This window comes from Odocoileus virginianus, chromosome 8 (assembly GCF_023699985.2).
Source record: "Odocoileus virginianus isolate 20LAN1187 ecotype Illinois chromosome 8, Ovbor_1.2, whole genome shotgun sequence".
Taxonomy (NCBI): domain Eukaryota; kingdom Metazoa; phylum Chordata; class Mammalia; order Artiodactyla; family Cervidae; genus Odocoileus; species Odocoileus virginianus.
Genome location: NC_069681.1, coordinates 73,044,194 through 73,068,807, shown reverse-complemented (window position 1 = coordinate 73,068,807; position 24,614 = coordinate 73,044,194). Strand labels below are relative to the sequence as shown.

At 39.6% G+C, this 24,614-nt stretch overlaps 1 protein-coding gene across 3 annotated transcripts in view; it reads left to right on the top strand.

The window, feature by feature from the left end:
- Nucleotides 1–24,614, top strand: part of LOC110143381 (phospholipid-transporting ATPase IB-like) — an 80,903-nt gene that overhangs the window by 2,602 nt on the left and 53,687 nt on the right. For 2 of the 3 annotated variants that reach the window (XM_070471695.1, XM_070471694.1), the window contains exons 2-14: nt 2,400–2,542; nt 5,366–5,465; nt 7,807–7,905; nt 9,003–9,048; nt 9,683–9,723; nt 11,325–11,398; nt 14,183–14,252; nt 18,122–18,249; nt 18,626–18,737; nt 19,044–19,209; nt 20,303–20,430; nt 21,577–21,654; nt 24,275–24,363. In XM_070471695.1, the coding sequence (XP_070327796.1) occupies nt 2,442–2,542; nt 5,366–5,465; nt 7,807–7,905; nt 9,003–9,048; nt 9,683–9,723; nt 11,325–11,398; nt 14,183–14,252; nt 18,122–18,249; nt 18,626–18,737; nt 19,044–19,209; nt 20,303–20,430; nt 21,577–21,654; nt 24,275–24,363 (1,232 nt within the window). In that variant the 5' untranslated portion in view covers nt 2,400–2,441. Of the gene's footprint in view, nt 1–2,399; nt 2,543–5,365; nt 5,466–7,806; nt 7,906–9,002; nt 9,049–9,682; nt 9,724–11,324; nt 11,399–14,182; nt 14,253–18,121; nt 18,250–18,625; nt 18,738–19,043; nt 19,210–20,302; nt 20,431–21,576; nt 21,655–24,274; nt 24,364–24,614 lie in introns of those variants that run through there. The other variant, XM_070471696.1, reaches the window with a different exon arrangement.

Below are 24,614 nucleotides of genomic sequence, written 5' to 3'. Positions count from 1 at the left end.
ATTATTCTTAAAGTCCAACAAACTTTGTCAGGAAGCGTCTTGGCATTGGGCATTGATTGTTTTGTATCAGATTTTCCTTAATCATGTTATGCCCCTTAAAGAAAAGTCTTTAATGACAAGTTTATTCTACCATGGCTTTGGATATTTTTATTTGTAATTTTTTATTTGCATCAGCAACTGCTTAGCTAATTTTTTCATTTTTTGTTTCTTTCTCAAGGACAACAAATATACACACATCGGATATACTTTGTCTTAAATTTATAATTTTTCTCCAGTTCTTTATCCTCTGTGCTCTTTCAAATTTCATCTTGCTTAGTTTTCTGTAGTATGTGCAGCACACCCCCTCTTTTCAGCTATTATTTGAGTTGCTTCAATGTAGCTTTTCATTTTCTTAAGGTATTTTTCTCTTTCATTTCTTCCCTGAGCTCTTTCAGGTCAGTTTAAAATTCTTCTGAAGTTTTATTATCACTTTACTTTTTAAAGATTTTTTTAATGTGAACCATTATTAAAGTCTGTATTGAATTTATTACAATATTTCTTCTGTTTTAAGGTTTGGTTTTTTGGCCAGAAGGTGCTGTGGGATCTTAGCTCCCATACCAGGAGTCGAACCCTCACCCCTTGCATAGGCGAAGTCTTAACCACTGTACCACCAGGAAAGTCTCTATTATCACTTTAAAAATTTTTGAGCTCTTATTTCATCATGGCTATATTTAACTTCTTTTAAAGTAAATGCATTTTCTATGTGTTTTGCTACTTAATTCTTTCGATATGCAAACAACAACTCCCTTTGTCTTTTGTTCCTCCTACTTTGTCATATTTTGGGCAAAAGCCTGCATGACTTTGCATGGATCCTGTGCTGGATCACTTTCTACCACTGCTCAGTTTCCTGGGCCACTCTCCTGACCAGGTACCTGCTGAGGAAGGAGGCACCTCGTGGGTGCACAGGGGCATTGCCTTAGGCTTGACCCTTCCCAGTGGGAGCAGTCGGCCACTGGCAACCTTCCCTTAGGTTGCAGGTCAGCAGGCTTTACGAGGTAGCCCTGATGACACAGGTCTCTGGTTGGGTGAAGACCCAGAGCTTTGTTTATGTTCATCAGCAGCAGCTTAGCTGTCATTCACCTCTTTTATTGTGTTTCTCTTGTATCTTCCCCTCACTCATGGATACTTTGTTAGTGAAATGTGGGAAGAGAAATACCTGGACTAAGCTACAATTGTGATGGTCGAATCCCTGACCCAGAGAATCTGAACATCTACTTTAACCCTGAGCTGAAAGAATTTTGACAAATCTGGGCAATGTGGGTGTATGGACACATACAGAGTTATTTTCTCAGTGTGGATGGCCCGCAGGGCAGAGCCCCTCCCCAGGCTGGCCTCTCCTCACCACAAACAAAGCTACCTCTGGCCCTTTGGTCAGAAGCCTTCTTCCTTCTTGAGTTAGATGTCCGAGTAGGAAAGCTACATAGGCAAGGAAGACTATTCAAGACTCTTGCATAAAGAAGGGGGACAGAACTCAACTCAGCTGACACAAAGGACTGGAGAGGGATTTTTAAGAGCTGAGGTGGGGAAGAGGGGGATCATGGACAATCCAGGGTTTGAACATTCATTGTACCCGAAGGAAAAGTACAGCTTCTCCCCTTTCATAACAGGAGGGAGTTTTCCAGCTTTGAGCAGTGCCTCAGCCGAAGCCAGGAGTCTATGGTCCTGGATGATTGCATTTCAGAGATATCCCAGATCCTTGAGAAAGATTTCCTGAATCTTAAAGCTGATAAAGGGCTTTTGAGATTTACATACATTTCAAAGGGCATAGAGTAAGTTTAGTTACAATTACAGGTTATCTAAAGAGAATACTTTAGAAAAAAGAAAAGTGACTTCAAGGGCCTGCAGGCAGTAAGACAACTGTTTGGACTTTAGTCTAGATGAAGGTCATCTTGGTCAGGGTTCAGGTTTCTGATCTGGGAGCCATTGCTCCTTAGCCAAGACATTCTTCAGGGGGGGCCCCCATCCCATCCTCCCCTCTGCTTCCCTTTCATCAGCCTCTTTCCTCCTCCTCTTTCTGGTTCCAGCCTTTGGGTCCTAATTCATGGTCCCTCACCCCTATTTTGGGCCCTGTGCCCACCCAGAGCCTCTGGGGCTGGGGAGGGGTGGGGTATGTGAGCTGTGGAGCAGTCTGACTGTCCCCTCTATGCAGGGCAGCAGGGGAAGGCTGCTGCACCTCTCTTGGCCCAGGTCATGATCCCTGGGAGCAAAGATCGCTGTCCTCCCCAGGGGACTCAAGAGAGGCTGTGTGTAACCCCTTCACACACACACACAGACACACACACACAGAGTACCCGCTGCCCTCCCTGGAGCCTCCCTTCACCTGAGTTTCCATGTAACGTCTTGGTGCCTTCTTGCCACAGGACCTGTTCGCTTCTCTGGGGGCTGTCGGACTGGAAGAAAAGATGGGCTTGAGGCAATCTCGGCAAGGAGCAGACGTGCCACAGGCCCGCACCATTTACCTCAACGAACCCCTTAGGAACACTTTCTGCAAAAACTCCATCAGGTGAGAAGACTGTGGAGGCAGGAGGAGAGGAAGGAGGAAGGAGGAAGCTGTGGTCTTCCCCAAAATAAACAACACTTTGTGAGGATGCTCCAGGCTAGAACAGCGTTCCTGAACCTAGAGGAACTCACTGCAGAGAACAGGGTTTGTCTTCACCTCCCCTTCGAGGCCTCTTGAAGTCGCTGTCTGCTCTGACTTGTCCGCATTCACAGGCTGAGAGTGCTCTAGCAAAACCGTTTGCTAGGGAGCGGGGCAAAGCCCTCGCCAGGGGAGCCACCCTCCAACATCACCCACTGGGGAATGAGCATTAGCTAGGAAGAGTTCTGCTTCCTGAGTAATTCACTGAGCTGAGTACTGAAACTCTGCAGGGGCAGTTTAGATGAAAGCCTAAAAGGGACTTTTTTCATATATATGTTTATAACTTCCCTGGTGGTTCAGATGGTAAAGAATCCACCTGCAATGCAGGAGACCTGGGTTCTATCCCTGGGTCAGGAAGATCCCCTGGAGAAGGAAATGGCTACCCACTCCAGTATTCTGGAGACTCCCATGGACCAGAGGAACCTGGTGGTCTATAGTCCATGGGGTCGCAAAGAGCTGGACATGACTGAGCAGCTAACACACATACGCACACACACATATACATGTGTATATACATACACACACACACACACACACACACACAATAAGTATATTCTTTATTTTTTTAAAACCAGGCTCTAAGGCCAGAGGTTGGATACATGAGGTCAGTAGTCAGTAACTTTTTCACTATTAACTAACTAACCAAAGAGCTTAAAAATGTGCATCATTGACTTCGCAAGAGAAAGAAGATATCTCTGAAGTCAAAAATGAAGGCAAAGCAGGAACCCAAAGAGGTCAAGGATGCTGATGTGGCTGGTTTCGGAGGTCACCTCAGGTTTTGGAGGACACCTGCCCAGCTCTGGTGACTTAGGGCTTCAGATTTCGTGCTCAGTGGGAGAAGGGAACTCAAACCTAAGGCCACACCTGGTGGAAAACAGAATTGGAAACCCACTCCCGTAATACTGGGTCTTTGGAGGACTACCTCCTAAATGAAGGGAGAATAAAACATCTGCTTTTTAAAAGACACATGATGAAGAAACTTAACCTCTTTTAAATTTGGCTCTGGCTTTAATATTTATAAAATTATTTTATGTATCAATAGTCTGAAAAGTTATTAAATTTAATGAACTTGAAGAACAATTTTGGATTGCTAATTATTAATTCTATTTAGTCCATGAGTCTTTCAAAAACATCCTACCTAAGGAATTCTTCAAATTCAATGAGGATGAATTAAAAGAAGAAATATTAAATTTCCTATCTCAAAACTCCAAAAGTTTGGTAAAATAACATGCATAATATCCAGCAAATCCAAACATATTAAAGAATACAAGGAGTATATGAAAAGAAGAAAGTATTAAAGATAAGTAAGGTACCCAGAACACATTTTTTAAAATTAACCATACTTCAATAGATTTTACAAAAATATTTGAAGAATTTGATTCTTTATATTTTTGGATTTATAGAGCTAAAATTTTTAAACCATTCATATCTACCTATCATCTCTCTGTCATGGTCTGAATTCCCCCAAAGTTCATATGTTGAAATCCTAGCCCTCCAATGTGATGTTTTAGGAGGTGGAGCCCTTGGGAAATGATGGGGTCATTCGGGCAGAGTCCTCATTAGTGGACTTGTGACCTTATAAAAGGGCCCCAGAGAGCTGCCTTGCCCCTTCCACAATGTGAGGTTACACTGAGAATGTCAGTGGTGAAGTGGACACTCACCAGACCCTGAATTTACTGGTGCCATGATCTCAGACCGCCCAGTCTCCGGAACTGTGAGAAATAAATGTTGGTTGTTTATAAAGCACCCAGTTTATGTATGCTTGTTACAGCAGCTCAAATAGACTGAGACATTATCCTAGACCAAAAGACATACTGTCTATACTTTTATACATGTTAAATAACCTTCACCAGAGATGATGCCAGTTTACACCTACATCATCAGTTTGAGAGCTCATGTTTCCTCATGTCCTTGCTAATAATGCTGGGACTGCTCAGTCACTCAGTTGTCAGTGTGAGAAGGGAAAGACTATTTGTTTTTATTCCTTTGATTATTAGAGGTTTATTTGCTTGCTTTATGCTTACTGGCCACTTGTATTTATTCTTTTGATGATTACTTGTTTATGCTTTAGATCCATTTTTATATTATGGTGAATGTTGTTTGCTTAATGGTTTTTAAAGACTCACTGTATGCTAGAGATATTAGCCTCTTTTTCCTATGTGCTACAAATATATTTTTCCTAGTTGGTTATCATTTTTTAGTCTTATAGTGCTTTCTTTCTGAACAGAACTTATATTTTTATATATCAAAATTTTGCTCATTACCAGGTTGTGTTCCTTATTACCTTCTCCTTTCCATGTGTTTATTTTTTTTCTTTTGAATTTTTTATTATGTATTGGAGTATAGCTGATTAACAATTTTGTGATAGTTTCAGTTGAACAACAAAGGGACTCAGTCATCCATGTGTCTAGATAGCATGCGGCCCTCTGCTTTCAGATCCTTGGTTCTCCACATCTGCCTGTGTAGTCACAGTACTTCATGAAATGGGGAAATTCTTCTTTTACCTTGGGTTTTTTTTAAAGATAACAATGAATGCTGTCAAAAAAGACAAAATATCTTTAGAAAAGCCTCAGCATTTTAAAACAATGTTTTATCCACTTCTGAGTTATAACCAAATTTTGTGTTTTCCATTGGTGTTTACTGAGTTCAGAAGGTTAACTTTCTAACTTTCTACCCTTCTACCCACAGCACAGCCAAGTACAGCATGTGGTCGTTTCTCCCTCGATATTTGTATCTGCAGTTTAGCAAAACTGCCAACGCCTTCTTCCTGTTCATCACTATATTGCAGGTGATGTTTTGAACATGTTGTTAGATTCAGATTTATAAGAAGTAAAAAAGGTATAACAATCTCATGAATGTGATACGGAGAATAAGTTTAAGCACTGTAAAGAGAACTCTCTTCTTAAAATATTTAACTTACTCAGTGAGACACTAAATTCCATTTCTGGGCTGAAAGACATGTTGGTGAACAGTAGATGAATTAATGAGATGTATTTTGAAGTGACTTTTGTCATTTGTGCTATCTCTATAATAGAGATTATTTTACTGCATTTTGAAAGATATAATTTACCCCCTCATATTAGTTTAAAATAACATCTCCCCCCCAATAATGATAAGAACACTTAACATGAGGTCTAGCACCTTAAACTTATAAGTCTCCAATCTCCAATCAAGTGCTATTACCTGTAGGGCCTTTGCTGTTCCTGCTTCCCTGCCGCCCCACCCCCCCCAATCGCCAGCCTCTGGCACCCACTGTTGCCCTTGATAATTATGTTAGTTTGACTATTTTAGATACCTCATATCAGTGGAGTCATATAGTATTGTCCTTCCGTGACTGGCTTTTTTCACTTCCATAATTTTCTCAAGGGTCATCCATGTTGTCACATATGACAGAATTTCTTTTAAGGCTGAACTAGGTGTATGTATATGTACTATTATACAAAGAAATAATAAGCAAGCAAAAATACTAAGGCAGCATAGAGAGTGTACCTAGGCCCAAGTCTGGAAATATAGTCTAAATACTGGCTTAAAACTCAACATTAAAAAAACAAAGATCTTGGCATCTAGTCCCATCACTTCCTGGAAAACAGAAGAAAACATGGAAGCAGTGGCAGATTTTATTTTCTGGGCTCCAAAATCACTGCAGATGGTGACTGTAGCCGTGAAATTAAAAGATGCTTGCTGCCTGGAAGTAAGGCTGTGACAAACCTACACAGCATATTAAAAAGCAGAGACATCACTTTGCTGACAAAGGTCCATATATTCAAAGCTATGGTATTTCCAGTAATTACGTGAGAACTGGACCATAAAGAAGTCCCAGTGCTGAAGAACTGATGCTTTTGAACTGTGGTGCTGGAGAAGACTCTTGAGAGTCCCTTGGACTGTGAGGAGATCAAACCAGTCAGTCCTAAAGGAAATCAACCCTGAGCATTCACTGGCAGGATTGGTGCTGAAGCTGATGCACCAATACTCTGGCCACCTGATGCAAAGAGTTGACTCACTGGAAAAGACCCTGAAGCTGGGAAGAATCGAAGGTAAAAGGAGAAGTGGATGACAGAGGATGAGATGGTTGGATAGCAACACCGACTCAATGGACATGAATTTGAACAAATGCCCAGAGATAGTGGAGGATAGTGGAGCCTAGTGTGCTGCAGTCCATGGAGTTGCAGTCAGACCTGACTGAGTGACGGAAGAAGAACTTGTCTAAATCTGGAAAACTAACGGATCAGACCCCAGACCTCACTTATGCTTGCATCCATCAGAAAGCAACTACAACCTCAGTTTCAATCATGTTATTTTTCACGATTTATACAGTAGCGGGTAGCCCCAGAGCACTGCCTATAGCTAACTTGTACCCAGGAAACATTATTCTTCTGGGCCTCCAAAAAATTTCTCCCCTTCCTCAAAAAGAAGTAAGATTAAGATAACTGGTCATTTGGATTTAGCATTTAGATGCTCTTTTATTTATTATTTTAAAATTTACTTTATTTTTTGGCTGTGGGGCTTGTGGAATCTTAGTTCCCTGACCAGGGATTGAACCCAAGCTTTTGGCAATGAAAGTGTGGAGTCCTAACCTCTGGGCTGCCAAGGAATTTCCCCCAAAGATGCTATTTTAAACATTGAGGTTTTGAGCTGTTTCAACCAAAACATAATATTAGAAAGGTGACACAATAACTGAAATGTTATTAAGCAATTGCTCTGGGGACTTTTCCGTAGTGTATAACATTTAGTGTCTGGGCTTCCCTTGTGGCTCAGGTAGTAGAGAATCTGCCCACAACATGGGAGACCAGTGTTCAATCGCTGTGTTAGGAAGATTCCCTGGAGAAGGGAATGGCAACCCACTCCAGTATTCTTGCCTGGAGAATTCCATGGACAGAGGAGCCTAGCAGGCTGTATAGTCTGTGGGATCGCACAGAGCTGGACACAGCTGAGCAACTAACACTTGGACTTTTTGACTTTGAGTATTTAGTGTCACACTCCAGGGTTGATTTTGGTATCCTGAATCCTTTCCCTCTATATTTAATGTGTCTGTTGTCACATCCTGGATCGTGCCATTAGCAGTGTAACTTTAAGTATATGCAAAATATAATAAGGACTTAAGAAATTAATAGTTTAACTCTATTTTGCAGCAAATTCCAGACGTATCTCCGACGGGAAAATACACAACTCTGGTGCCTCTGCTAGTTATTCTTGTAATTTCAGGCATTAAAGAGATTGTAGAAGATTATGTAAGTTTACTGTTAGTAAATGCTCTCAAAACCACTGCCTTGAATGTAAGAGGTGTATTTCTTGCTCTTTTTTTTTTTTTTTCCAGGCTACTGGTTGGAACTGTATAGTTCTTTAAATCTATAGTTGATATGAAGAGTGAATTAAAGTTTTGAGGTTTCACATTTTTAATCGTATGTGTATTTGACAGACCAGCAGGACTTCATATCTATTCTGAGAACTATGATAGTATCTTTGGGGACATAATCCAGCCAGAGGAGAGAACCCTAGATGGCAGAGAAGGATGTGCACACAACTTTGTCGTCTTACTTCGTTACTCCTATAACCTTGGCAGAGGAGTGATTTTATAGGCACTTGCAGATTTCAGTAGAAAAATAAAAGAAGACAGATAGCTAACAGTGTTTTCTTTTGCTGCAGCTTGGGTCTCTCTAGAGTTGTCTCCCCCTCCTCACCTACAGTCCTAATGCTAGTTTCTAAAATAACTAGTGGTGGTCATCCATGTGTTTCTGCCTCACTCCTACCAGCTTGTTATGTCATCAGTTAAATCTGTTAGGCCTTTCAATTGGTGTATAGTGTGAAAGAATTTTTCAAACTTAAAAGCTTTTGCTTATATTGGGGCAATATTCAACATAGCCAATTATGTGTTTCTCCAAATAGTCATTGCAAACATCACATGAAATGCTAACATTTCAAGTAAGCACTTTACTATGCAGCAGGCACTGTGCTATGTGTTGATATATCTTTGCGTGTGTGTGTGTGTGTGTGTGTGTGTGTGTGAATTCATTTAAACTGAGGCACAGACAAGTCAATGACCTGATGAGGCTGTCACAGTCAGGGGCAGAGTTGGGACATCAACCAGGGCAAGCGGGTTCTAGAGGTCCCACACTTGACCACGTTGGTCGTCGGCCTCCTTTAGGGCACACCTCAGTTTAGGAAGTCCTGTAAAGGAGAAAGGAAAGTGAAATCAGTTATAGCCAAAAACCTGCTTTATAGTTAGGTTTACTACCTCAATTCTTTTTAAGCCCATTGTGTCTTGTATTGTGATTTGAATGATTCATTTCAAACTTTTGATATCATGTTTTTTTTTTTCCTGTAACAGAAACGACATATGGCAGACAAATTAGTTAACTCAAAGAACACAATAGGTAAGATATTAGATTTAGCTTTTACCCTATTTCACTCTAAGAAAATATCCAAATTCATCAAGTAGATACTTGTAATATGTTTTATAACATTTTGGTATTTAAAGAAATATAGAAATAAATAGCAAAAACCAGAAGGAAACTCAATTTCCATATGTTAGAATCAAGTAACTACATTAACTAGAGTAAAAGGAAAGATAAAAGGTGGGGAAGGGTAGAGTATTCAGGATATGAACAATTCTTTTTTGTTTTTTAACAATTCTTATGTTCGTAAAAAACATCTGGGTGTTACATATTCTCTCAGTCCTAGTTTTGATATGTGCTATCTCTGTATTTGATTGGAAAAATGTTGCTCTTCAGGCTACAGCCAGTATTTTAGCATATACCAGTGAACTGTTTTCTCTTGGGATTGAAAGTGACTTAATACAGCCTCTATCTGCCTGTCTATTTATATTATATTATAATATATCATTATCCTATCATGTTATGTTATATATATTGCTCTTTTTGGTAAAGTACATATTACTCTTTCAGTTTATATTAAAGTTAAATTAACAAAGAGAATATAAAGAAATGCCTGTAGTTTTTGGGAAAAGGTATCTTTATTACACTGAATACATAGCTGTTTCTTCTTCAGTGTTAAGACAGAATGCATGGCAAATGATTCTGTGGAAAGAGGTAAGAATGTATTTTAATGCTTAACTTAGTCATAAGCACCTACCATATTTAAAGCTAACAGATTTTTATACGTGAAGCATGTTTTTCGAAACCATCATATTGTCCATTTGTTGCTGTTGTTTATGAGGAAGTATAGAATCGAAGAAAACGAGCCTCTTGCTCAAAGTTGTGTGGCCAGGAAGGAGTGAAATGGATCCGAACTTAAGTTGGCCTGGCTAGAGGTCTGCACACCTCCACTGTGCCTGGGTGTTACCCCATGTTGCTGCATGGGACATTTAAAGTCAGTTCAGTTCAGTCCAGTCACCCAGTCGTGTCCAACTCTTTGTGACCCCATTGACTGCAGCACACCAGGCTTCCTGTCCATCACCAACTCCTAGAGCTTGCTCAAACTCATGTCCATCAAGTTGGTGATGCCATCCAACCATCTCATCTTCTGTTGTCACCTCCTCGTGTCTTTAATCTTTCCCAGCATTAGGGTCTTTTCCAATGAGTCAGCTCTTCACATCAGGTGGCAAAAGTATTGGAGTTTCAGTTTCAGCATCAGTCCTTCCAAATGAATATTCAGGATGATTTCTTTTAGGATGGACTGGTTGGATCTCCCTGCTGTCCAAGGGACTGTCAGGAGTCTTCTCCAATACCACAGTTCAAAAGCATCAATTCTTTGGTGCTCAGCCTTCTTTATGGTCCAACTCTCACATCCATACATGACTACTGGAGAAACCATAGCTTTGACTAGACAGACCTTTGCTGGCAAAGTAATGTCTCTGCTTTTTAATATGCTGTCTAGGTTGGTCACAGCTTTTCTTCCAAGGAACAAGAATCTTTTAATTTCATGGCTGCAGTCACCATCTGCAGTGATTTTGGAGCCCCCCCACCCCAAATAAAGTGTCTCACTGTTTCCATTGTTTTCCCATCTATTTGCCATGAAGTGATGGGACTGGATGTCATGATCCTCGTTTTTTGAATGTTGAGTTTTAAGCCAGCTTTTTCACTCTCCTCTTTCACTTTCATCAAGAGGCTCTTTAGTTCCTCTTCGCTTCCTTCCATAAAGGTGGTGTCATTTGCATATCTGAGGTTATTGATATTTCTCCAGCAATCTTGTTTTTTCCAGCTTGTGCTTCATCCAGCTCAGCATTTTGCATGACGTACTCTGCCTGTAAGTTAAATAAGCAGGGTGACTATATACAACCTTGATGTACTCCTTTCCCAGTTTGGAACCAGCCTGTTGTTCCATGTCCAGTTCTAACTGTTGGTTTTTGACCTGCATACAGATTTCTCAGGAGGCAGGTCAGGTGGTCTGGTATTCCCATCTCTTTAAGAATTTTTCAGTCTGTTGTGATCCACACTGTCAAAGGCTTTGGTGTTGACTTAAAGTCAACGGTTCACAACCTGTTGCTGTGGGTACAAGACAGCATTTATATGGAGGATATCACGGAGGAATGAAAGCATCAGGAGATTCAGTTGTTCTAATGCAGCTGAATTTATTAGGATGGTCCCAGGATTTTCATCTTATACTTTTTCTTGAGAATATTTAACAGATTTTTCTTTTAATTGTGCTTTTAAAAGCTTATGCTTCTGTGTTTTCTCTTCTGGTTTAAAAGGTTAATGTGGGTGACATTGTGAAGGCTACCAATGGGCAGTTCCTTCCTGCAGACATGGTCCTGATTTCTTCCAGGTTAGTTATGTTAGTGGGCATTTAAGGAACTTTTGTTATGAAATAGAAATTTAAAAAACCAAAGACCTTTTCTTCTTTCACTCCTTTCACCATCCCTTTATACTGGACACCAGTGATTGCAAACATTTTCTGTAAAAGGACACATAGTAAATATTTTCAGCTTTGTGGGCCATGCAATCTCTGTTGTAGTTACTCAGCTCTTTTTCTGTACTATCAGAAACAACCAAAGGCAAAATGTAAACAAATAGAATGATTATGTCCCAGTAAAACTTTATTTATGAAAATAAGCAGGGGCCAGATTTTGCGTTTGGGTCATAGATTGATGATTGCTATTCTATACTTCTATGATCTTTAATTTCCCTGAACATGTTTTCTCCTATTCTGATTCTTAGGTTAATTCTATCTCTTCTACAATTTCTACAGACGTTCAACAAATCTAAAATATTTTACACTTATTATCTTGTTTTATTCTCATGTAATAAAAGGATATATTTTACAATAGAAACAAAAATGATAGGGTACTTAAGAACAGATCTGACAAAACATATGCAAATGCTTAATGGAGGACTTAAATGTATGGAGAAATATGTCATGTTCTTGGATAGGAAGATTCAATATTATAAAGATGTCAATTCCCGCCAGACTGATCTAAAAGCTTACTGCCATTCCAACCAAAATATCAAACATATTTTAATGGGAATCAATGAGCTGATTATAAATATCTAATTTGTACCTGTGGGATTTGAGCTTGTGGAGGTGATTGAATGATGACATTCAATGCCATTGAGAGAAGAGTCATTATACTTCCCAAGAGAGGGCAAGATGCCCTGCCATGCAGGGTTCAAAGGGGAGGCATTGCCTTTGGTCAGGAGGTGGAAATGAGAGAGAGGAAGCCGAGGTCGGAGCCTTTAGTGAGATTTCTGCAGAAAGTCAGGGCAAGGCAGAGTGAACCACTTAGGATTGCTTAAGCTCTAATACTCTGACCACCTGATGCTAAGAGCCAACTCATTGGAAAAGACCCTGATGCTGGGAAAAATTGACGGCAGGATGAGAAGGGGTCAACAGAGGATGAGCTGGTTGGATGGCATCATCAACTCAATGGACATGAGTTTGAGCAAACTCCAGGAAATAGTGAAGGACAGGGAAGCTGGGCCTGCTGCAGTCCATAGAGTCATGAAAATTTGGACTGGACTTAGTGACTGAGCAGCAACAGCAGTCTTGGCTAATTCTGCTGGACTCTGGGCTATAGGTCTCCTGTTGCCGAGTACCAGGCCCTGGGATGATTTAGGGCACAAGTGTGTGAAAGTTAGATAAAGTAGGTGTTTAGGGAGCATAGACTCAGGATTGGTTGGTTTGCATGTGAAGGCACACTCCTGGTAGAGCCCTACTCTGTCTCTAAGGATCAATTGCCCTTGAGAGTTGCAGTCTCTCTCCAGCTAACACTATTTGTAAGATGTCAAGACATCATAAGATACAGAAAGTCAAAGACAATGTTAATAGAAATGTATTTGGAAGAGCAAAGGGCTGAGAACAGTCAAGGCACTTGTGAATAGGAATAAAGACTCAGACATAGAAAAGCAAACTCAAAGCAGGGGAAGAAGAGGGTAGGATGAATTGAGAGAAGAGCATTGAAATATATACTTTACCATGGGGCTTCCCAGGTGGCGTTAGCAGTAAAGAACCCACCTGCCAGTGCAGGAGACGTAAGAGATGTGGGTTTGTTCCCCGCGTTGGGAAGATCCCTTGGAGAAGGAAATGGCAACCCACTCCGCTGTTCTTGCCTGGAGAATGCCATAGATAGAGGAACCTGGCGGGCTACAGTCCATAGGGTTACAAAGAGTCAGACATGACTGAAGCAACAGCGCGCATGTGTAAAATAGATAGGTAATGGGAAGTTGCTGTGTAACACAGGGAGCTCAGCTTGGTGCTCTGTGACAACCTAAAGGGGGTGAGATGGGGTGGTGGGAGGCAGGTTCAAGAGGGAGGGAACGTGTGTATGCCTGTGGCTGATGCATGTTGATGTATGGCAGAAATCAATACAACATTGTAAAGCAATTCTCTTCCAATTAAAAATAAATTTAGAAAAGAATTATTTGAGGGTAGCTGTCTGACTTCATTTAGAGATGGTTTTCAATTTGTAGCAGTTTAGATGCATTAATATTAGCACAGGAACAGAAAAACTAGGATCATGGGAGGTAATAGAGAATCCAGAAACACATCTGTACATGTTGGAGCTTTGATGTGTGACAGTGGTGGCACTCTGCTTCAGGGGTAACATGAGTTAGAGTTAGTTGCTCAGTCATGTCTGACTCTTTTGTGACCCCATGGACTGTAGCCTGCCAGGCTCCTTTGTCCATGAAATTCTCCAGGCAGTAGTACTGGAGTGGGTGGTCATTCCCTTCTCCAGGGGATCTTCCCAACTCAGGGATTGAACCCAGGTCTCTCGTGTTGCAGGCAGATTATTTACCATCTGAGCCACCATGGAAGCCAGTGGTAACAGGATGGGCTGTTAAATAGTAATGTTTGCTGGTTACCCACACAGCAAAAAGTGAAATTCCTTTCTACACAGAAACCAACTTTAGGGAATTCCCTGATGGCCCAGTGATTAGGACTCTTGGGCTTGTAGGATCAGACTGCTGAAATCCACAGGCAAGATAGTTGTTGTGGTCCTTTTAGTTCTGAAGAATCCTTACTGATGTAGATCATATTTCATGGTTACAGTTATTGGGAAATTAATTTGTTGGAGAGATATTGATTCAATATTACTCGCTTTATTTTCTTTAGTGAACCTCAGGCAACATGTTTTGTTGCAACATCTAATCTGGATGGAGAGACGAATCTAAAAATACGGCAGGTAAAGATACCTTTATTTACTTATTTGGCTGCACCCGGTCCAAGTTGCGGCACCTGAACTCTTAGTTGTGGCACATGGGATCTAGTTCCCTAACCAGGGATAGAACCCGGGCCCCCTGCATTGGGAGCCCAGAGTCTCAGACACTGGACCACCAGGGAAGTCCTGAGATGTCTTTCTAATTCCTAACTTTATACTTGAGTCCACAGTGTCAAGTTTTGTCATGTACCAAATTTACTTTTTTTTCATGATGAAAATGGTCTCACCACTAATAAATGTAATTTATTTATATAGATATAATTTATTTAAATAGATGTAATTTATCCTCATGAGATATTTAGAAGGTACTTTCAAAAGAATAAGCAACTACATGAATGTGTCACTCACTACTGCAAGAAAAATTGTATTGTATAAAATTCAGGTCATAAAGGATGACACACCTTTATGCATTTTGTTTTGAGTTTGATATTTCTGCTGATGATTTGATGGTAAAACTGTCCTGACTAAATATAACTAGATCAAAGTGTGTTACTCACTCAGTCATGTCCAAATATTTGACATCCTGTGGACTGTAGCCCACTAGGGTCCTCTGTCCATGGAATACTCCAGGGAAGAATACTGGAGTGGGTAAGCAGTTCCCTTCTCCAGGGGATTTTCCCAACCCAGGGACTGAACCCAGGTCTCCTGCATTGCAGGCAGATTCTTTACTGGCTAAGCCACCAGGGAAGTTGTCCATAACCAGATTAAAAGGGGATATAAATGAACACTGGGTGATCTTATATACCATTGCTTTTAAAACTACCATCTGAACTTTAGATTAGCATGTGATTATGAGTGGGCAGAGGCAGTGTTCAACTATCTTTTCATTAATGGAGAAAAGGACATTGATCTTTGCTCTGTTAGTTTGCTTAGGTAAGGAAGTACCCGATTTTATATTTGATTATTTGCATGTCTGTTGCTACCTTTACTGCAAACTTTAATTTGATTTGAAAATAGAAAACAGGTTTAGGATTTGTTAAATCTATCATCTTTGTAAAAGTAATTGAGAAAATGAGTTTATTTTACCTCTGGCACTTTCCAAATCCCATCTTTGTCCTCAGTGCTAATCATAGTAATAGTTTGATACCTACCTGATTTTTAAAAAATTCAATTACAGACTTCTGTTTCTGTGAAGCTGGAGTAGACATTGTTTTACCTATTTTTTCCTGCTAAGTACAACTAAAGACTTTGGCTTTTATATAAAAAACAAACAAGATTCTGAAAAACTGAAAGAAGAAGCCAGATAGCAGGACCTTGTGACCCTGTGAACAGTGTGATGGCAAGTTCCCTGTTCTTTCTTTGACCTCATTTATCTCAGGGTCCACATAGTCAAAGCTGTGGTTTTCCCAGTAGTCGCACATGGATGCGACAGTTGGATTATAATGAAGGTTGAGCACTGAAGAATTGATGCTTTTGAACTATGGTGTTGGAGAAGACTGTTGAGAGTCCCTTGGACAGCAAGGAGATCAAACCAGTCAATCCTAAAGGAAATGAACCCTGGATATTCATTGGAAGGACTGATGCTGAAGCTTCAATACTTTGGCCACCTGATGCAAAGAGCCAACTCATTGGAAAAGACTCTGATGCTGGGAAATATTGAAGGCAAAAGGAGAAGGGAGTGGCAGAGGATGAGGTGGTTAGATAGCATCACCAACTCAATAGACATGGATTTGAGCAAACTCCAGGAGATAGGAAAGATATTCCTTCCAATGAATATTCAGGGTTAATTTCCTTTAGGATCAATGGACCATGTGGATAGTAGTAACAAGGCATTGCAACCCATTCATGCCAGGGAGGTGTTGTTGAAGGTCTACAGGGAGATCAGGGCTCTCACCCTTGCCCAGCTATAACTGACCACCCCCCAAATTGGCCATTAAAAGGTGGTCAAGTTTGCAACTTGTATGTTTATCCCCCATCATGCAGTAATGAGACAGAACTTTCATCCCCTGTCAGAGAGGTGCCAGAGGAAGCCAGCTAAGGTTTAAATGATATCTATCTAGTATCTCATAACATAATACATGTAATAGGCAAGCTGTCCGGTTTCGATCAAAATTTATTCACCATACCCCAAACCAGAAGGATCTCATACTCAGTGAAAAATGACAACCCATGATGCTAACACCAAAATAACAAAAAATGTAAGCATTATCTGACAGAGACACTTCAGGGGACATTAGAAAAAAGGCTTTCATGAGCAATGACAAAAATGCTTGAAACAAAAGTCTCAGCAAAGAAACAGTCTCAGCAAGGAAATGTGGAAATTTGAAAACTTAAAAATACAATAACTAGCCCCTCTCCCCCCACAGACACACACAAATCAACCCCCAAAGCAACCAACCAACCAAATGAAAAAAGCTCAGGGGTTGGGCTCAACAGCAGAATGTAAGGGCTGGGGAAAAGAATCTGTGAATTGAAAGACAGCACAATAGAAACTACCCAATTCAAACAACAGAGAAAGTAGACGAGAGAAAAATGAACAGGACGTGTTTGTTCTTGTTGGGGGCTTCCCTGGGGCTCATCCAGTGAAGAATCCGCTGCGGTGCAGGAGCCCTGACTCAGCCCCTGCTTGGGAAAGATCCCCCGGAGAAGGGCATGGCTACCCACTCCAGTACTCTTGCCTGGAGAATCCCATGGACAGAGGAGCCTGGCGGGCTACAGTCCGTGGGGTCACAAAGAGTTGGACATGACTGAGTGACTAACACTTTCATTACACTTTTCATTCATTCGTTCTCTTTCTGATTTATAGAATCTCTTCATGCACTTTCAGCACATAAGAGTAGGTATATCAGTTGTATGTGTTGCAAATGTCTTCTTCAAGTTGGTAACTTGCTTTCAGACTTTATTTAAGGTATCTTCTGTTGAACCGAAGTTCATCCCAAACTGTTTCAATGTAGGTCCCTGAGTGTCAAAACTTTTAAGACTTTGTATGCATGCCTGAGAATATTTGTGCTAAACTTTCATTTATTTGAAATTAGAAAGTTGTAACATTCTACATTTAAAGGTCTCTTAATTAAGTACTTAAAAATCAAATCCTCTGTCTTTAAGTATTTCCTATTGTTAGACTAATGACAATTTGATTCTGAATTCTCTTGGAGGTGATCTGCCTTTTCTCTCTGGAAGGCTGAGATCATCTCATTGGAAGGAGGCATTTTCTCGATGAGTGATTCTCAAAGTGTGATCCTTGGACCAGCAGCGTCACCATCCTGTTAGAGTTGTTAGAAATGCAAATTTTGGTGCCTTACCCCAGACCCACTGAATAAAAAAACTCTTGGGGCACAGCCCTGTAATCTGTTCTTTAACATGACTGCAGGTGAGTCTGATGCACACAGAAGTTTGGAATCATTGTTCTAGATCCTTGCTAGTCAGAGTGTGATCCACAGTTGAACATCATCAGTTGCAGGCATAAATCTATCAATTACTACATGGTGTTTGATTGTGATAATTATAATTTCACTTCAAGGCAATGGAAACTTAACTTTCATACTTCTTTTGACCTCATTAGAATTATTTGCAAAATGTTGGTATGGCAAAGCCTTCTAGCAAAGTTTTTGTTAGCGTTTGATATAAATTTTTTTTTTGTTTGGTAAGTACACTGACTTACCAAGTCACTTACAGTGACTTTCAGACACTGACTTTCATAATATTCTTTTATTAGACATTATGGCAACCCTCTCAAGTATTCTTGCCTGGGAAATCCTATGGACAGAGGAGCCTGGCGGGCTACAGTCCATGGGGTCGCAAAGAGTCGGACATGATTGAGCGACAGAACAAGAGACATTGAACTTTGTATTGAAAATTCAGTTTTCATTTTTTCCTCTGATTTTATTTTGTAGGCTTTGTCAGAAACAGCTGCCATGAAAACAGAAAAGCAATTGTCAAGCCTATCTGGAAAAATAAAATGTGAAGGGCCTAATTTTCATTTCAACAGTTTTGTGGGAACCTTGTACCTAAATAGTAAAAGGTATCATTTTTTTCTTTCTCAAACATTTTTTTGTCCACTTAATCTTTCCTGACAATAACTTTTATAGTCACTCTAAGTATAAAGATTGTTTACTCTCTAAAATTTTTAGCCTACATATATTTGGAATGGTGAGAAATGGATAACAAAGCAATTTTTTCCTGTGCTGTTTTAGAAATAGATACTTTCTTTGAAGACACATTTGTTTTTAATTGCTATTTTTCCAGAAAGTTAAACTTGACAAAGGAAATATATATATATATATATATATATATATATATATATATATATATATATATGGTGAAAGTCTAGATTTGTTTTACATTGTGAAAATAAAAAGTTCTGTGGTAATTTACTAATACTCTTTTTATTTTTTTAGCCCTATTTCAATTGGGCCTGACCAGGTCTTGCTGAGAGGTACACAGCTTAAAAATACTGAGTGGATCCTGGGCATAGTTGTTTACACTGGATTTGAAACTAAATTCATGCAGGTAAATAATCTATGGTGACAAATAGCATTGCCCCAAATCACAACATTTTGTGTTTTTAGGAACCCTAGGACTTTGGACTTTGTGATGATAGATCTACTATGTGGATCTGTTTGCTGTGAACTAGAGAGCGATGCTCCAAGAAGCAAGGTGGAAAACCATGGGCACACTTTCAGTCCATCTGTGATTTGGCAAAAGATGTACTTTTTAACCATTGCCGTTTTTAACCTCCTTCACCATCAAACTGTAATTCACTTGTCTTGCTTGTTTTTGGTCCTTTTTGGTGTGTGGTTGCCCGCTATCATGCAGAATGCGGTCAAGTCACCCCTCAAGAGATCCAAGGTGGAGAAGGTGACTAACATGCAGATTCTGGTGTTATTCCTGCTGCTCTTGGTCATGTCCTTGGTGAGCTGTGTGGGAGCCATATTCTGGAGAGACAGGTACAGAGCAGAGCCCTGGTACATCGGGAAGAAAGGTAAGTGTCAGAGCGTGGGAGGAAGACGCTGCTTTTGTGTTACTTCCCGTGTTTTCATGTAAAAGGGAAGGCTCTCGTTCTAACTGGAGGCTGGTGCTTTTGCTTCACTTGTTTGTTTTCAGAAACTGAAGGTTAATAGTTTTAGAAATAGAACATTTCCTTCTTAAGCACCAACCTCCAGCATTTTTACAACTTCCTTTTTATTTAGTTAGGACTTCTTCCTCCCATAATTCAACTATATAAATTTAATATGTAAGTCTGAGATGCAAGTTGTCAGGAAGACATATATAAGGCAGTGCATATAGATCCTCTGAACAATTTCTAGATATTTTTAAGTAAAATATCTTTTACTTCTTTCCCTGGGTTTTAAAAAATCATTATAATAATTATCTCTTTAGCTTCAAATCTACAGTTATTGGTACTTTAGTCCCTAAGTCATATCTGACTCTTTTGCAACTCCATGGACTGTAGCCCACCAGGCTCCTCTGTCCATGGGATTCCCCAGGCGAGAACACTGGAGAGGGTTGTCATTTACTTCTCCAGGGGAATCTTCCTGCCCCAGGGATCAAACCTGGGTCTCTTGTATTGGCAGGCAGGTCTTTTACCACCGAGCTACCAGCGAAGCCCTCAAACCTACTGTTATATACAGTTTAAAAAGTCCGCCTCATCAACCCCTCCCCATCTGCTGTGTTTAGCAACTTCCTTTCTTCAATGCTTTGCTCACCACCTTATCCAAGACCCATTTCTGTGCCTCCAACTTTGTGTTTTTTTTTGCTACACACCTCACAGAGTTCGTCATGCTGTAGTTCCTGACTCATCCCACTTTCTCAAGCTATCTGAAGTTCTCCGAGGACAGGATCTAAGTCTTATTAGAATTTGTATCCCCATGCTTCTATGCACCCTATTACATGGTTGATTGGCACTTAGCTAATATTTTAAAAGCTATTTTAGATCTGTATCCACTTAATTATACTCTTAATAATAATTTCCATGGAGAAAAATTCCACAATTTAAAAAAGTAATAATGAGAACACAGATGAATAAAGATATCACCTGAAGTCGCAACGTGGTTCCTCTGATTTTTCTTCCACAGATTATGACTATCACAGCTTTGGGTTTGATCTTTTGGTATTCATCATCTTGTACCACAATCTCATCCCCATTAGTCTGCTGGTCACTCTGGAAATTGTGAAATACATTCAGGCCCTGTTTATAAACTGGGTGAGTAGTAAATTCAGGAAATTAAGACAGTTCTCTCTTGGGTTATGGCTTTGGTTTCAAGAATCAGTGTGACTGAGTCCTTGTGGTGGGGCCAGTGCAGCTGACAGGCCAAAAGCCAAGGCTGACTCAGCAGTGCCTAGACGCCTTTGACTCACTCTTGAGGACACAGCATTTTCCGTATATATCTATTTTCCAGATGATCAGAAATATTTAAGAGATAGAGGCTTAGTAGCAAGTGTAAAGAAACTTAAAACTTAAAACATTAAAACTTAAGATACTCACAAAGGAGAGCCCAATAGACTTACAATAGATTTACAGAGCTTGGCAAGAAAGACAGAAAAAATGACATTTCAGCATTCCTTCAAATTAAGAAAAATATTTCTTAGGTTAGAACCATGTATTGACTGAAGTTAATACTTTGTCAGTTGTGACTGAACAGATTTTCAAATCTGTGTGTAGGGTTGTCACTTTAAGTATTTTTTGTCTTCATATTGTTCTTTTTTTATTGGAGTACAGTTGATTTACAATATTGTGTTAGTTTCAGGCATATGGCACACAGTAATTCATAGTAGTTTGCATTTGCTGATCTGTATTATTTTTTTAACTGGAGAACAATTGCTTTACAATGTTGTGTTGGTTTCTTCTTTGAAATAAAATTCTTTCTGGATGTCACCTTAACAGGATCCTCCCAATATGTTGATGAACTACCATCATTTGAAAGGGAGTATTATTTTAGCAACCACAAAATTAGACAAAGTGCCCTCAAACATGTTCTCATCTGATCTTTGCAGTAGCTCTGAGTAGTGCCAGGAGGGAGGTCCCTATTACTACCCTATCTGATAGACGTAGGAATTGAGGCACGCTTAACGCCACACAGCATGCCTGAGTCACAGCCAGGATTGAAAACCACATCTTCCAAATCACCTTGACCTTTGTTTCTACATGGCTTTGCTTCTCCTAAATCGACTCTGCCAACTCAGGTGAAAAACTAGCATATATACGTCCCAACCCAAGTATTCTGGACTCTCCACTGTGAATTCTTTATAAATGTCAAGCACATCAGATCAGTGGCGGTATGGACTTCCTGAAGACGTTTTGAGCCTAGTTCTGTCTATGTGGCTTGGCTATTTTGTTTGTTTCCTGCAGGATGAAGATATGCATTTTAAGGGAAGTAATGTCCATGCTATGGCCAGAACATCCAATCTTAATGAAGAGCTTGGGCAGGTGAGGACCTCTCAGGGCTGGGCAGTGTGACAGGAGTGCCACAGGAGGTGGGTCTAGGGAGAGGTGTGCAGAGCTGAATGGCCAGATTTAGCCGTGGGCTAGAGGGAAGCCACTGGGGCTTCCCCAGTGGCTCAATGGTAAAGAATCTGCCTGCAATGTAAGAGACCCAGGTTCAATCTCTGGGTTGGGAAGACCCCCTGCAGGAGGGCATGGCAACCCACCCCAGTATTCTTGCCTGGGAAATCCCACGGATAGAGGAGCCTGGCAGGCTATAGTCCATGGGGTCGCAGAGAGTTGGACATGACTGAAGTGACTAAGCATGCACATAGATAATGTGACACCCTTGTGAAGCTTTATAAATATAATTTGTTCCAATTATTAATAATATTGCATAATGGGTTACAAGTAGAACACATCTGATATAGGTTATTATGTGCTTATGAGAGAGTGAAAGAGCTGGGGGGAGAGGTAGAAGAATGAAAGAGCTGTGGGACAAGTGGGAAAAGCTGCTGGGGGCTCCCAGGGCTTCAGGTAGCTTCCAGGGAGCCACAGGGACCCTGGAATCTGGGGGATGGCTGGGTTTCTGCCTCTTTAAGGCAGGTGACCCATAGGGGAGCATCCACAGGCTGTTGTGAAATTTCACACCGGCCAAATCCATGCATCTGCCCACAGCTGCCAGAAGGGAAGCAGTAGAGCTTCTGGATCTTCACTGAAAATGCCTCTCAATGGTGGGATCTAATCTGCAGACCAGAGAAACATAGTAGCCTCCGGCCTCTATTCCTGCCTTACAATAGAAAGGCGAGAATGATGCCCAGTTACCAACAGACAGTTGTTGGTTGCCTTTTAAATGAAAATGGCATCTTTACAAATTTAAATTCAGTTTTAAAAACTCCCAAGATTATTTGTCAATTATACTATTAATATAATAAAGCTGAAAAAAAAGCAGCAACAACTCTCACAGTTGTACAGAACTTGAAGGAAGAAAGACCTGTAATTGTTACTTTTTTCTATCTACTTTATGTTCTGTCTCTCTATATGTATTTATCAGATTTTGATTTTCTATCTTTCAATTAATTAGAGGCCACATCTAAATTATGGTAAAAGGCAGAATTTTGAAGTTAAACATCCTGAGTGTGAATCCTGGTTTCATCATTTACCAGCATAGACAAAGATACCACTGGAGAAGGAAATAGCAAGCTACTCCAGTATTCTTGCCTGGGAAATCCCATGGACAGAAGAGCCTGGTGGGCTACAAAAATCCATGGGGTTGCGAAGAGTTGGACACAACTGAGCATGCATGGATGCACAGGCACCACAAGAAAAGAAAATTACAGGTCAATATCCCTTATAAACTCAGATGCAGAAATCCTCAATAAAATATTAGCAGATCAAATTCAACATTAATAAAGGATCATACATCATGATTATTTATTCTAGGAATACAAGACTGGCTCAATATGCACAAATCAACCAATGTGATACACCCTTTAAACAAAATGAAGGATAAGAAATGTATACAATAGATGCAGAAAAAGCATTTGACAAAATTCAACATCCATGTATCATAAACGTCTCAATAAAGTGACTACAGAGGGAATATATTTCAACATAATAAAGGGTGTGTACAACAAGCTCACAGTTAAAATTATACTCAGTGAAAAATGAAAAGTTTTTCCTCTAAGATAAAAAAATAAAACAAGGATGCCTCCGCTTATTAGGGTAGCATTAAAAAAATGCTACTTTTATTCAATTTAGTATTGTAAATCCTAGCCATGGCAGTTAGGTAAGAAAAATAAATAAAAGGCATCCAAAGCAGAAAGGAAGAATTAAAGCTGTCTCTTTTGACATATGACATATTATGTATAGAAAAACCCTAAAGTCTGCACCAAAAACCTGTAAGCAATAATAAAAAAAGAACCCAGAAAAGTTGCATGATAAAAAACCAATATACAGAAATAAGTTGTTTCTAAAAATAAAAACAAATGTTTCTGAAAGCATACCTGAAAATTTCTGCCTTTTATTATCATTTTTGGTGACTTTACATAACAAATTGTTGGCATCCATCTTGTCTATCCAAATAATGCAAAGATCTTAAAACTTTAAATCCACATTGCTTTGCAGTGTTCATTGGACAGAAATGATCACCTACAAAATTTCCATTTGTCTTTAAAATGATCATTATATTCATGATCATGATTAAAATGGCTTTGAGTCTGTTTTTCTTTTTCATCTGAGGTATACATATATATTGGTGTATCAATACCAATCTAGCTACTTAATGTTTTCTAGGTACTTTTCATGAGATTTCTTATGTCAAGAAAATTAACTTGGACTTCTGAATTTCTTAGGTTTGATGGCTTGAAGTTTACTTTGCATATTACAATAGAATTTCATCTCCAGTGTAAAACAAAGAGAAGAGTATGGCTTCTGAAAGAAGTAGATATTAAAGATAGAATTCTTATAGATTGAAATCCTTGTTTTCTAAAAATTCACATAATTTGAGAGTTTAAAGAGAAAGAATGACATCTTTGCTCTCTAAATACATTTTAAATTATGTCATTTATCATGTTAAGTTTTTCTTCATTTAGTTAAATTTAAAATGTATTTCTTCTTTTTGTAGGTGGAATACTTATTCTCTGATAAGACAGGAACCCTCACTTGCAATATTATGACATTTAAGAAGTGCAGTGTTGCTGGTATAATGTATGGGTAAGTGTTTTTATTGCCATACTCTGTTGGAAGTTCCCATTTTTTTTCTTAACAAAATTAAGTAGACTTCATTTATTCTAGAACTTATCTGAACTTCTAGTACTATAGCTATATCTGAATGAGATTGCAACTTAACATACCTTAAATGAAAACTTGCAGTGTTTTTATTTTCTAAAACATGGTTTACGTCTACTTTTAAACATGATTAGAATTCCTAAAGAGTTTTATATTTATAACCTGTAATCATCATA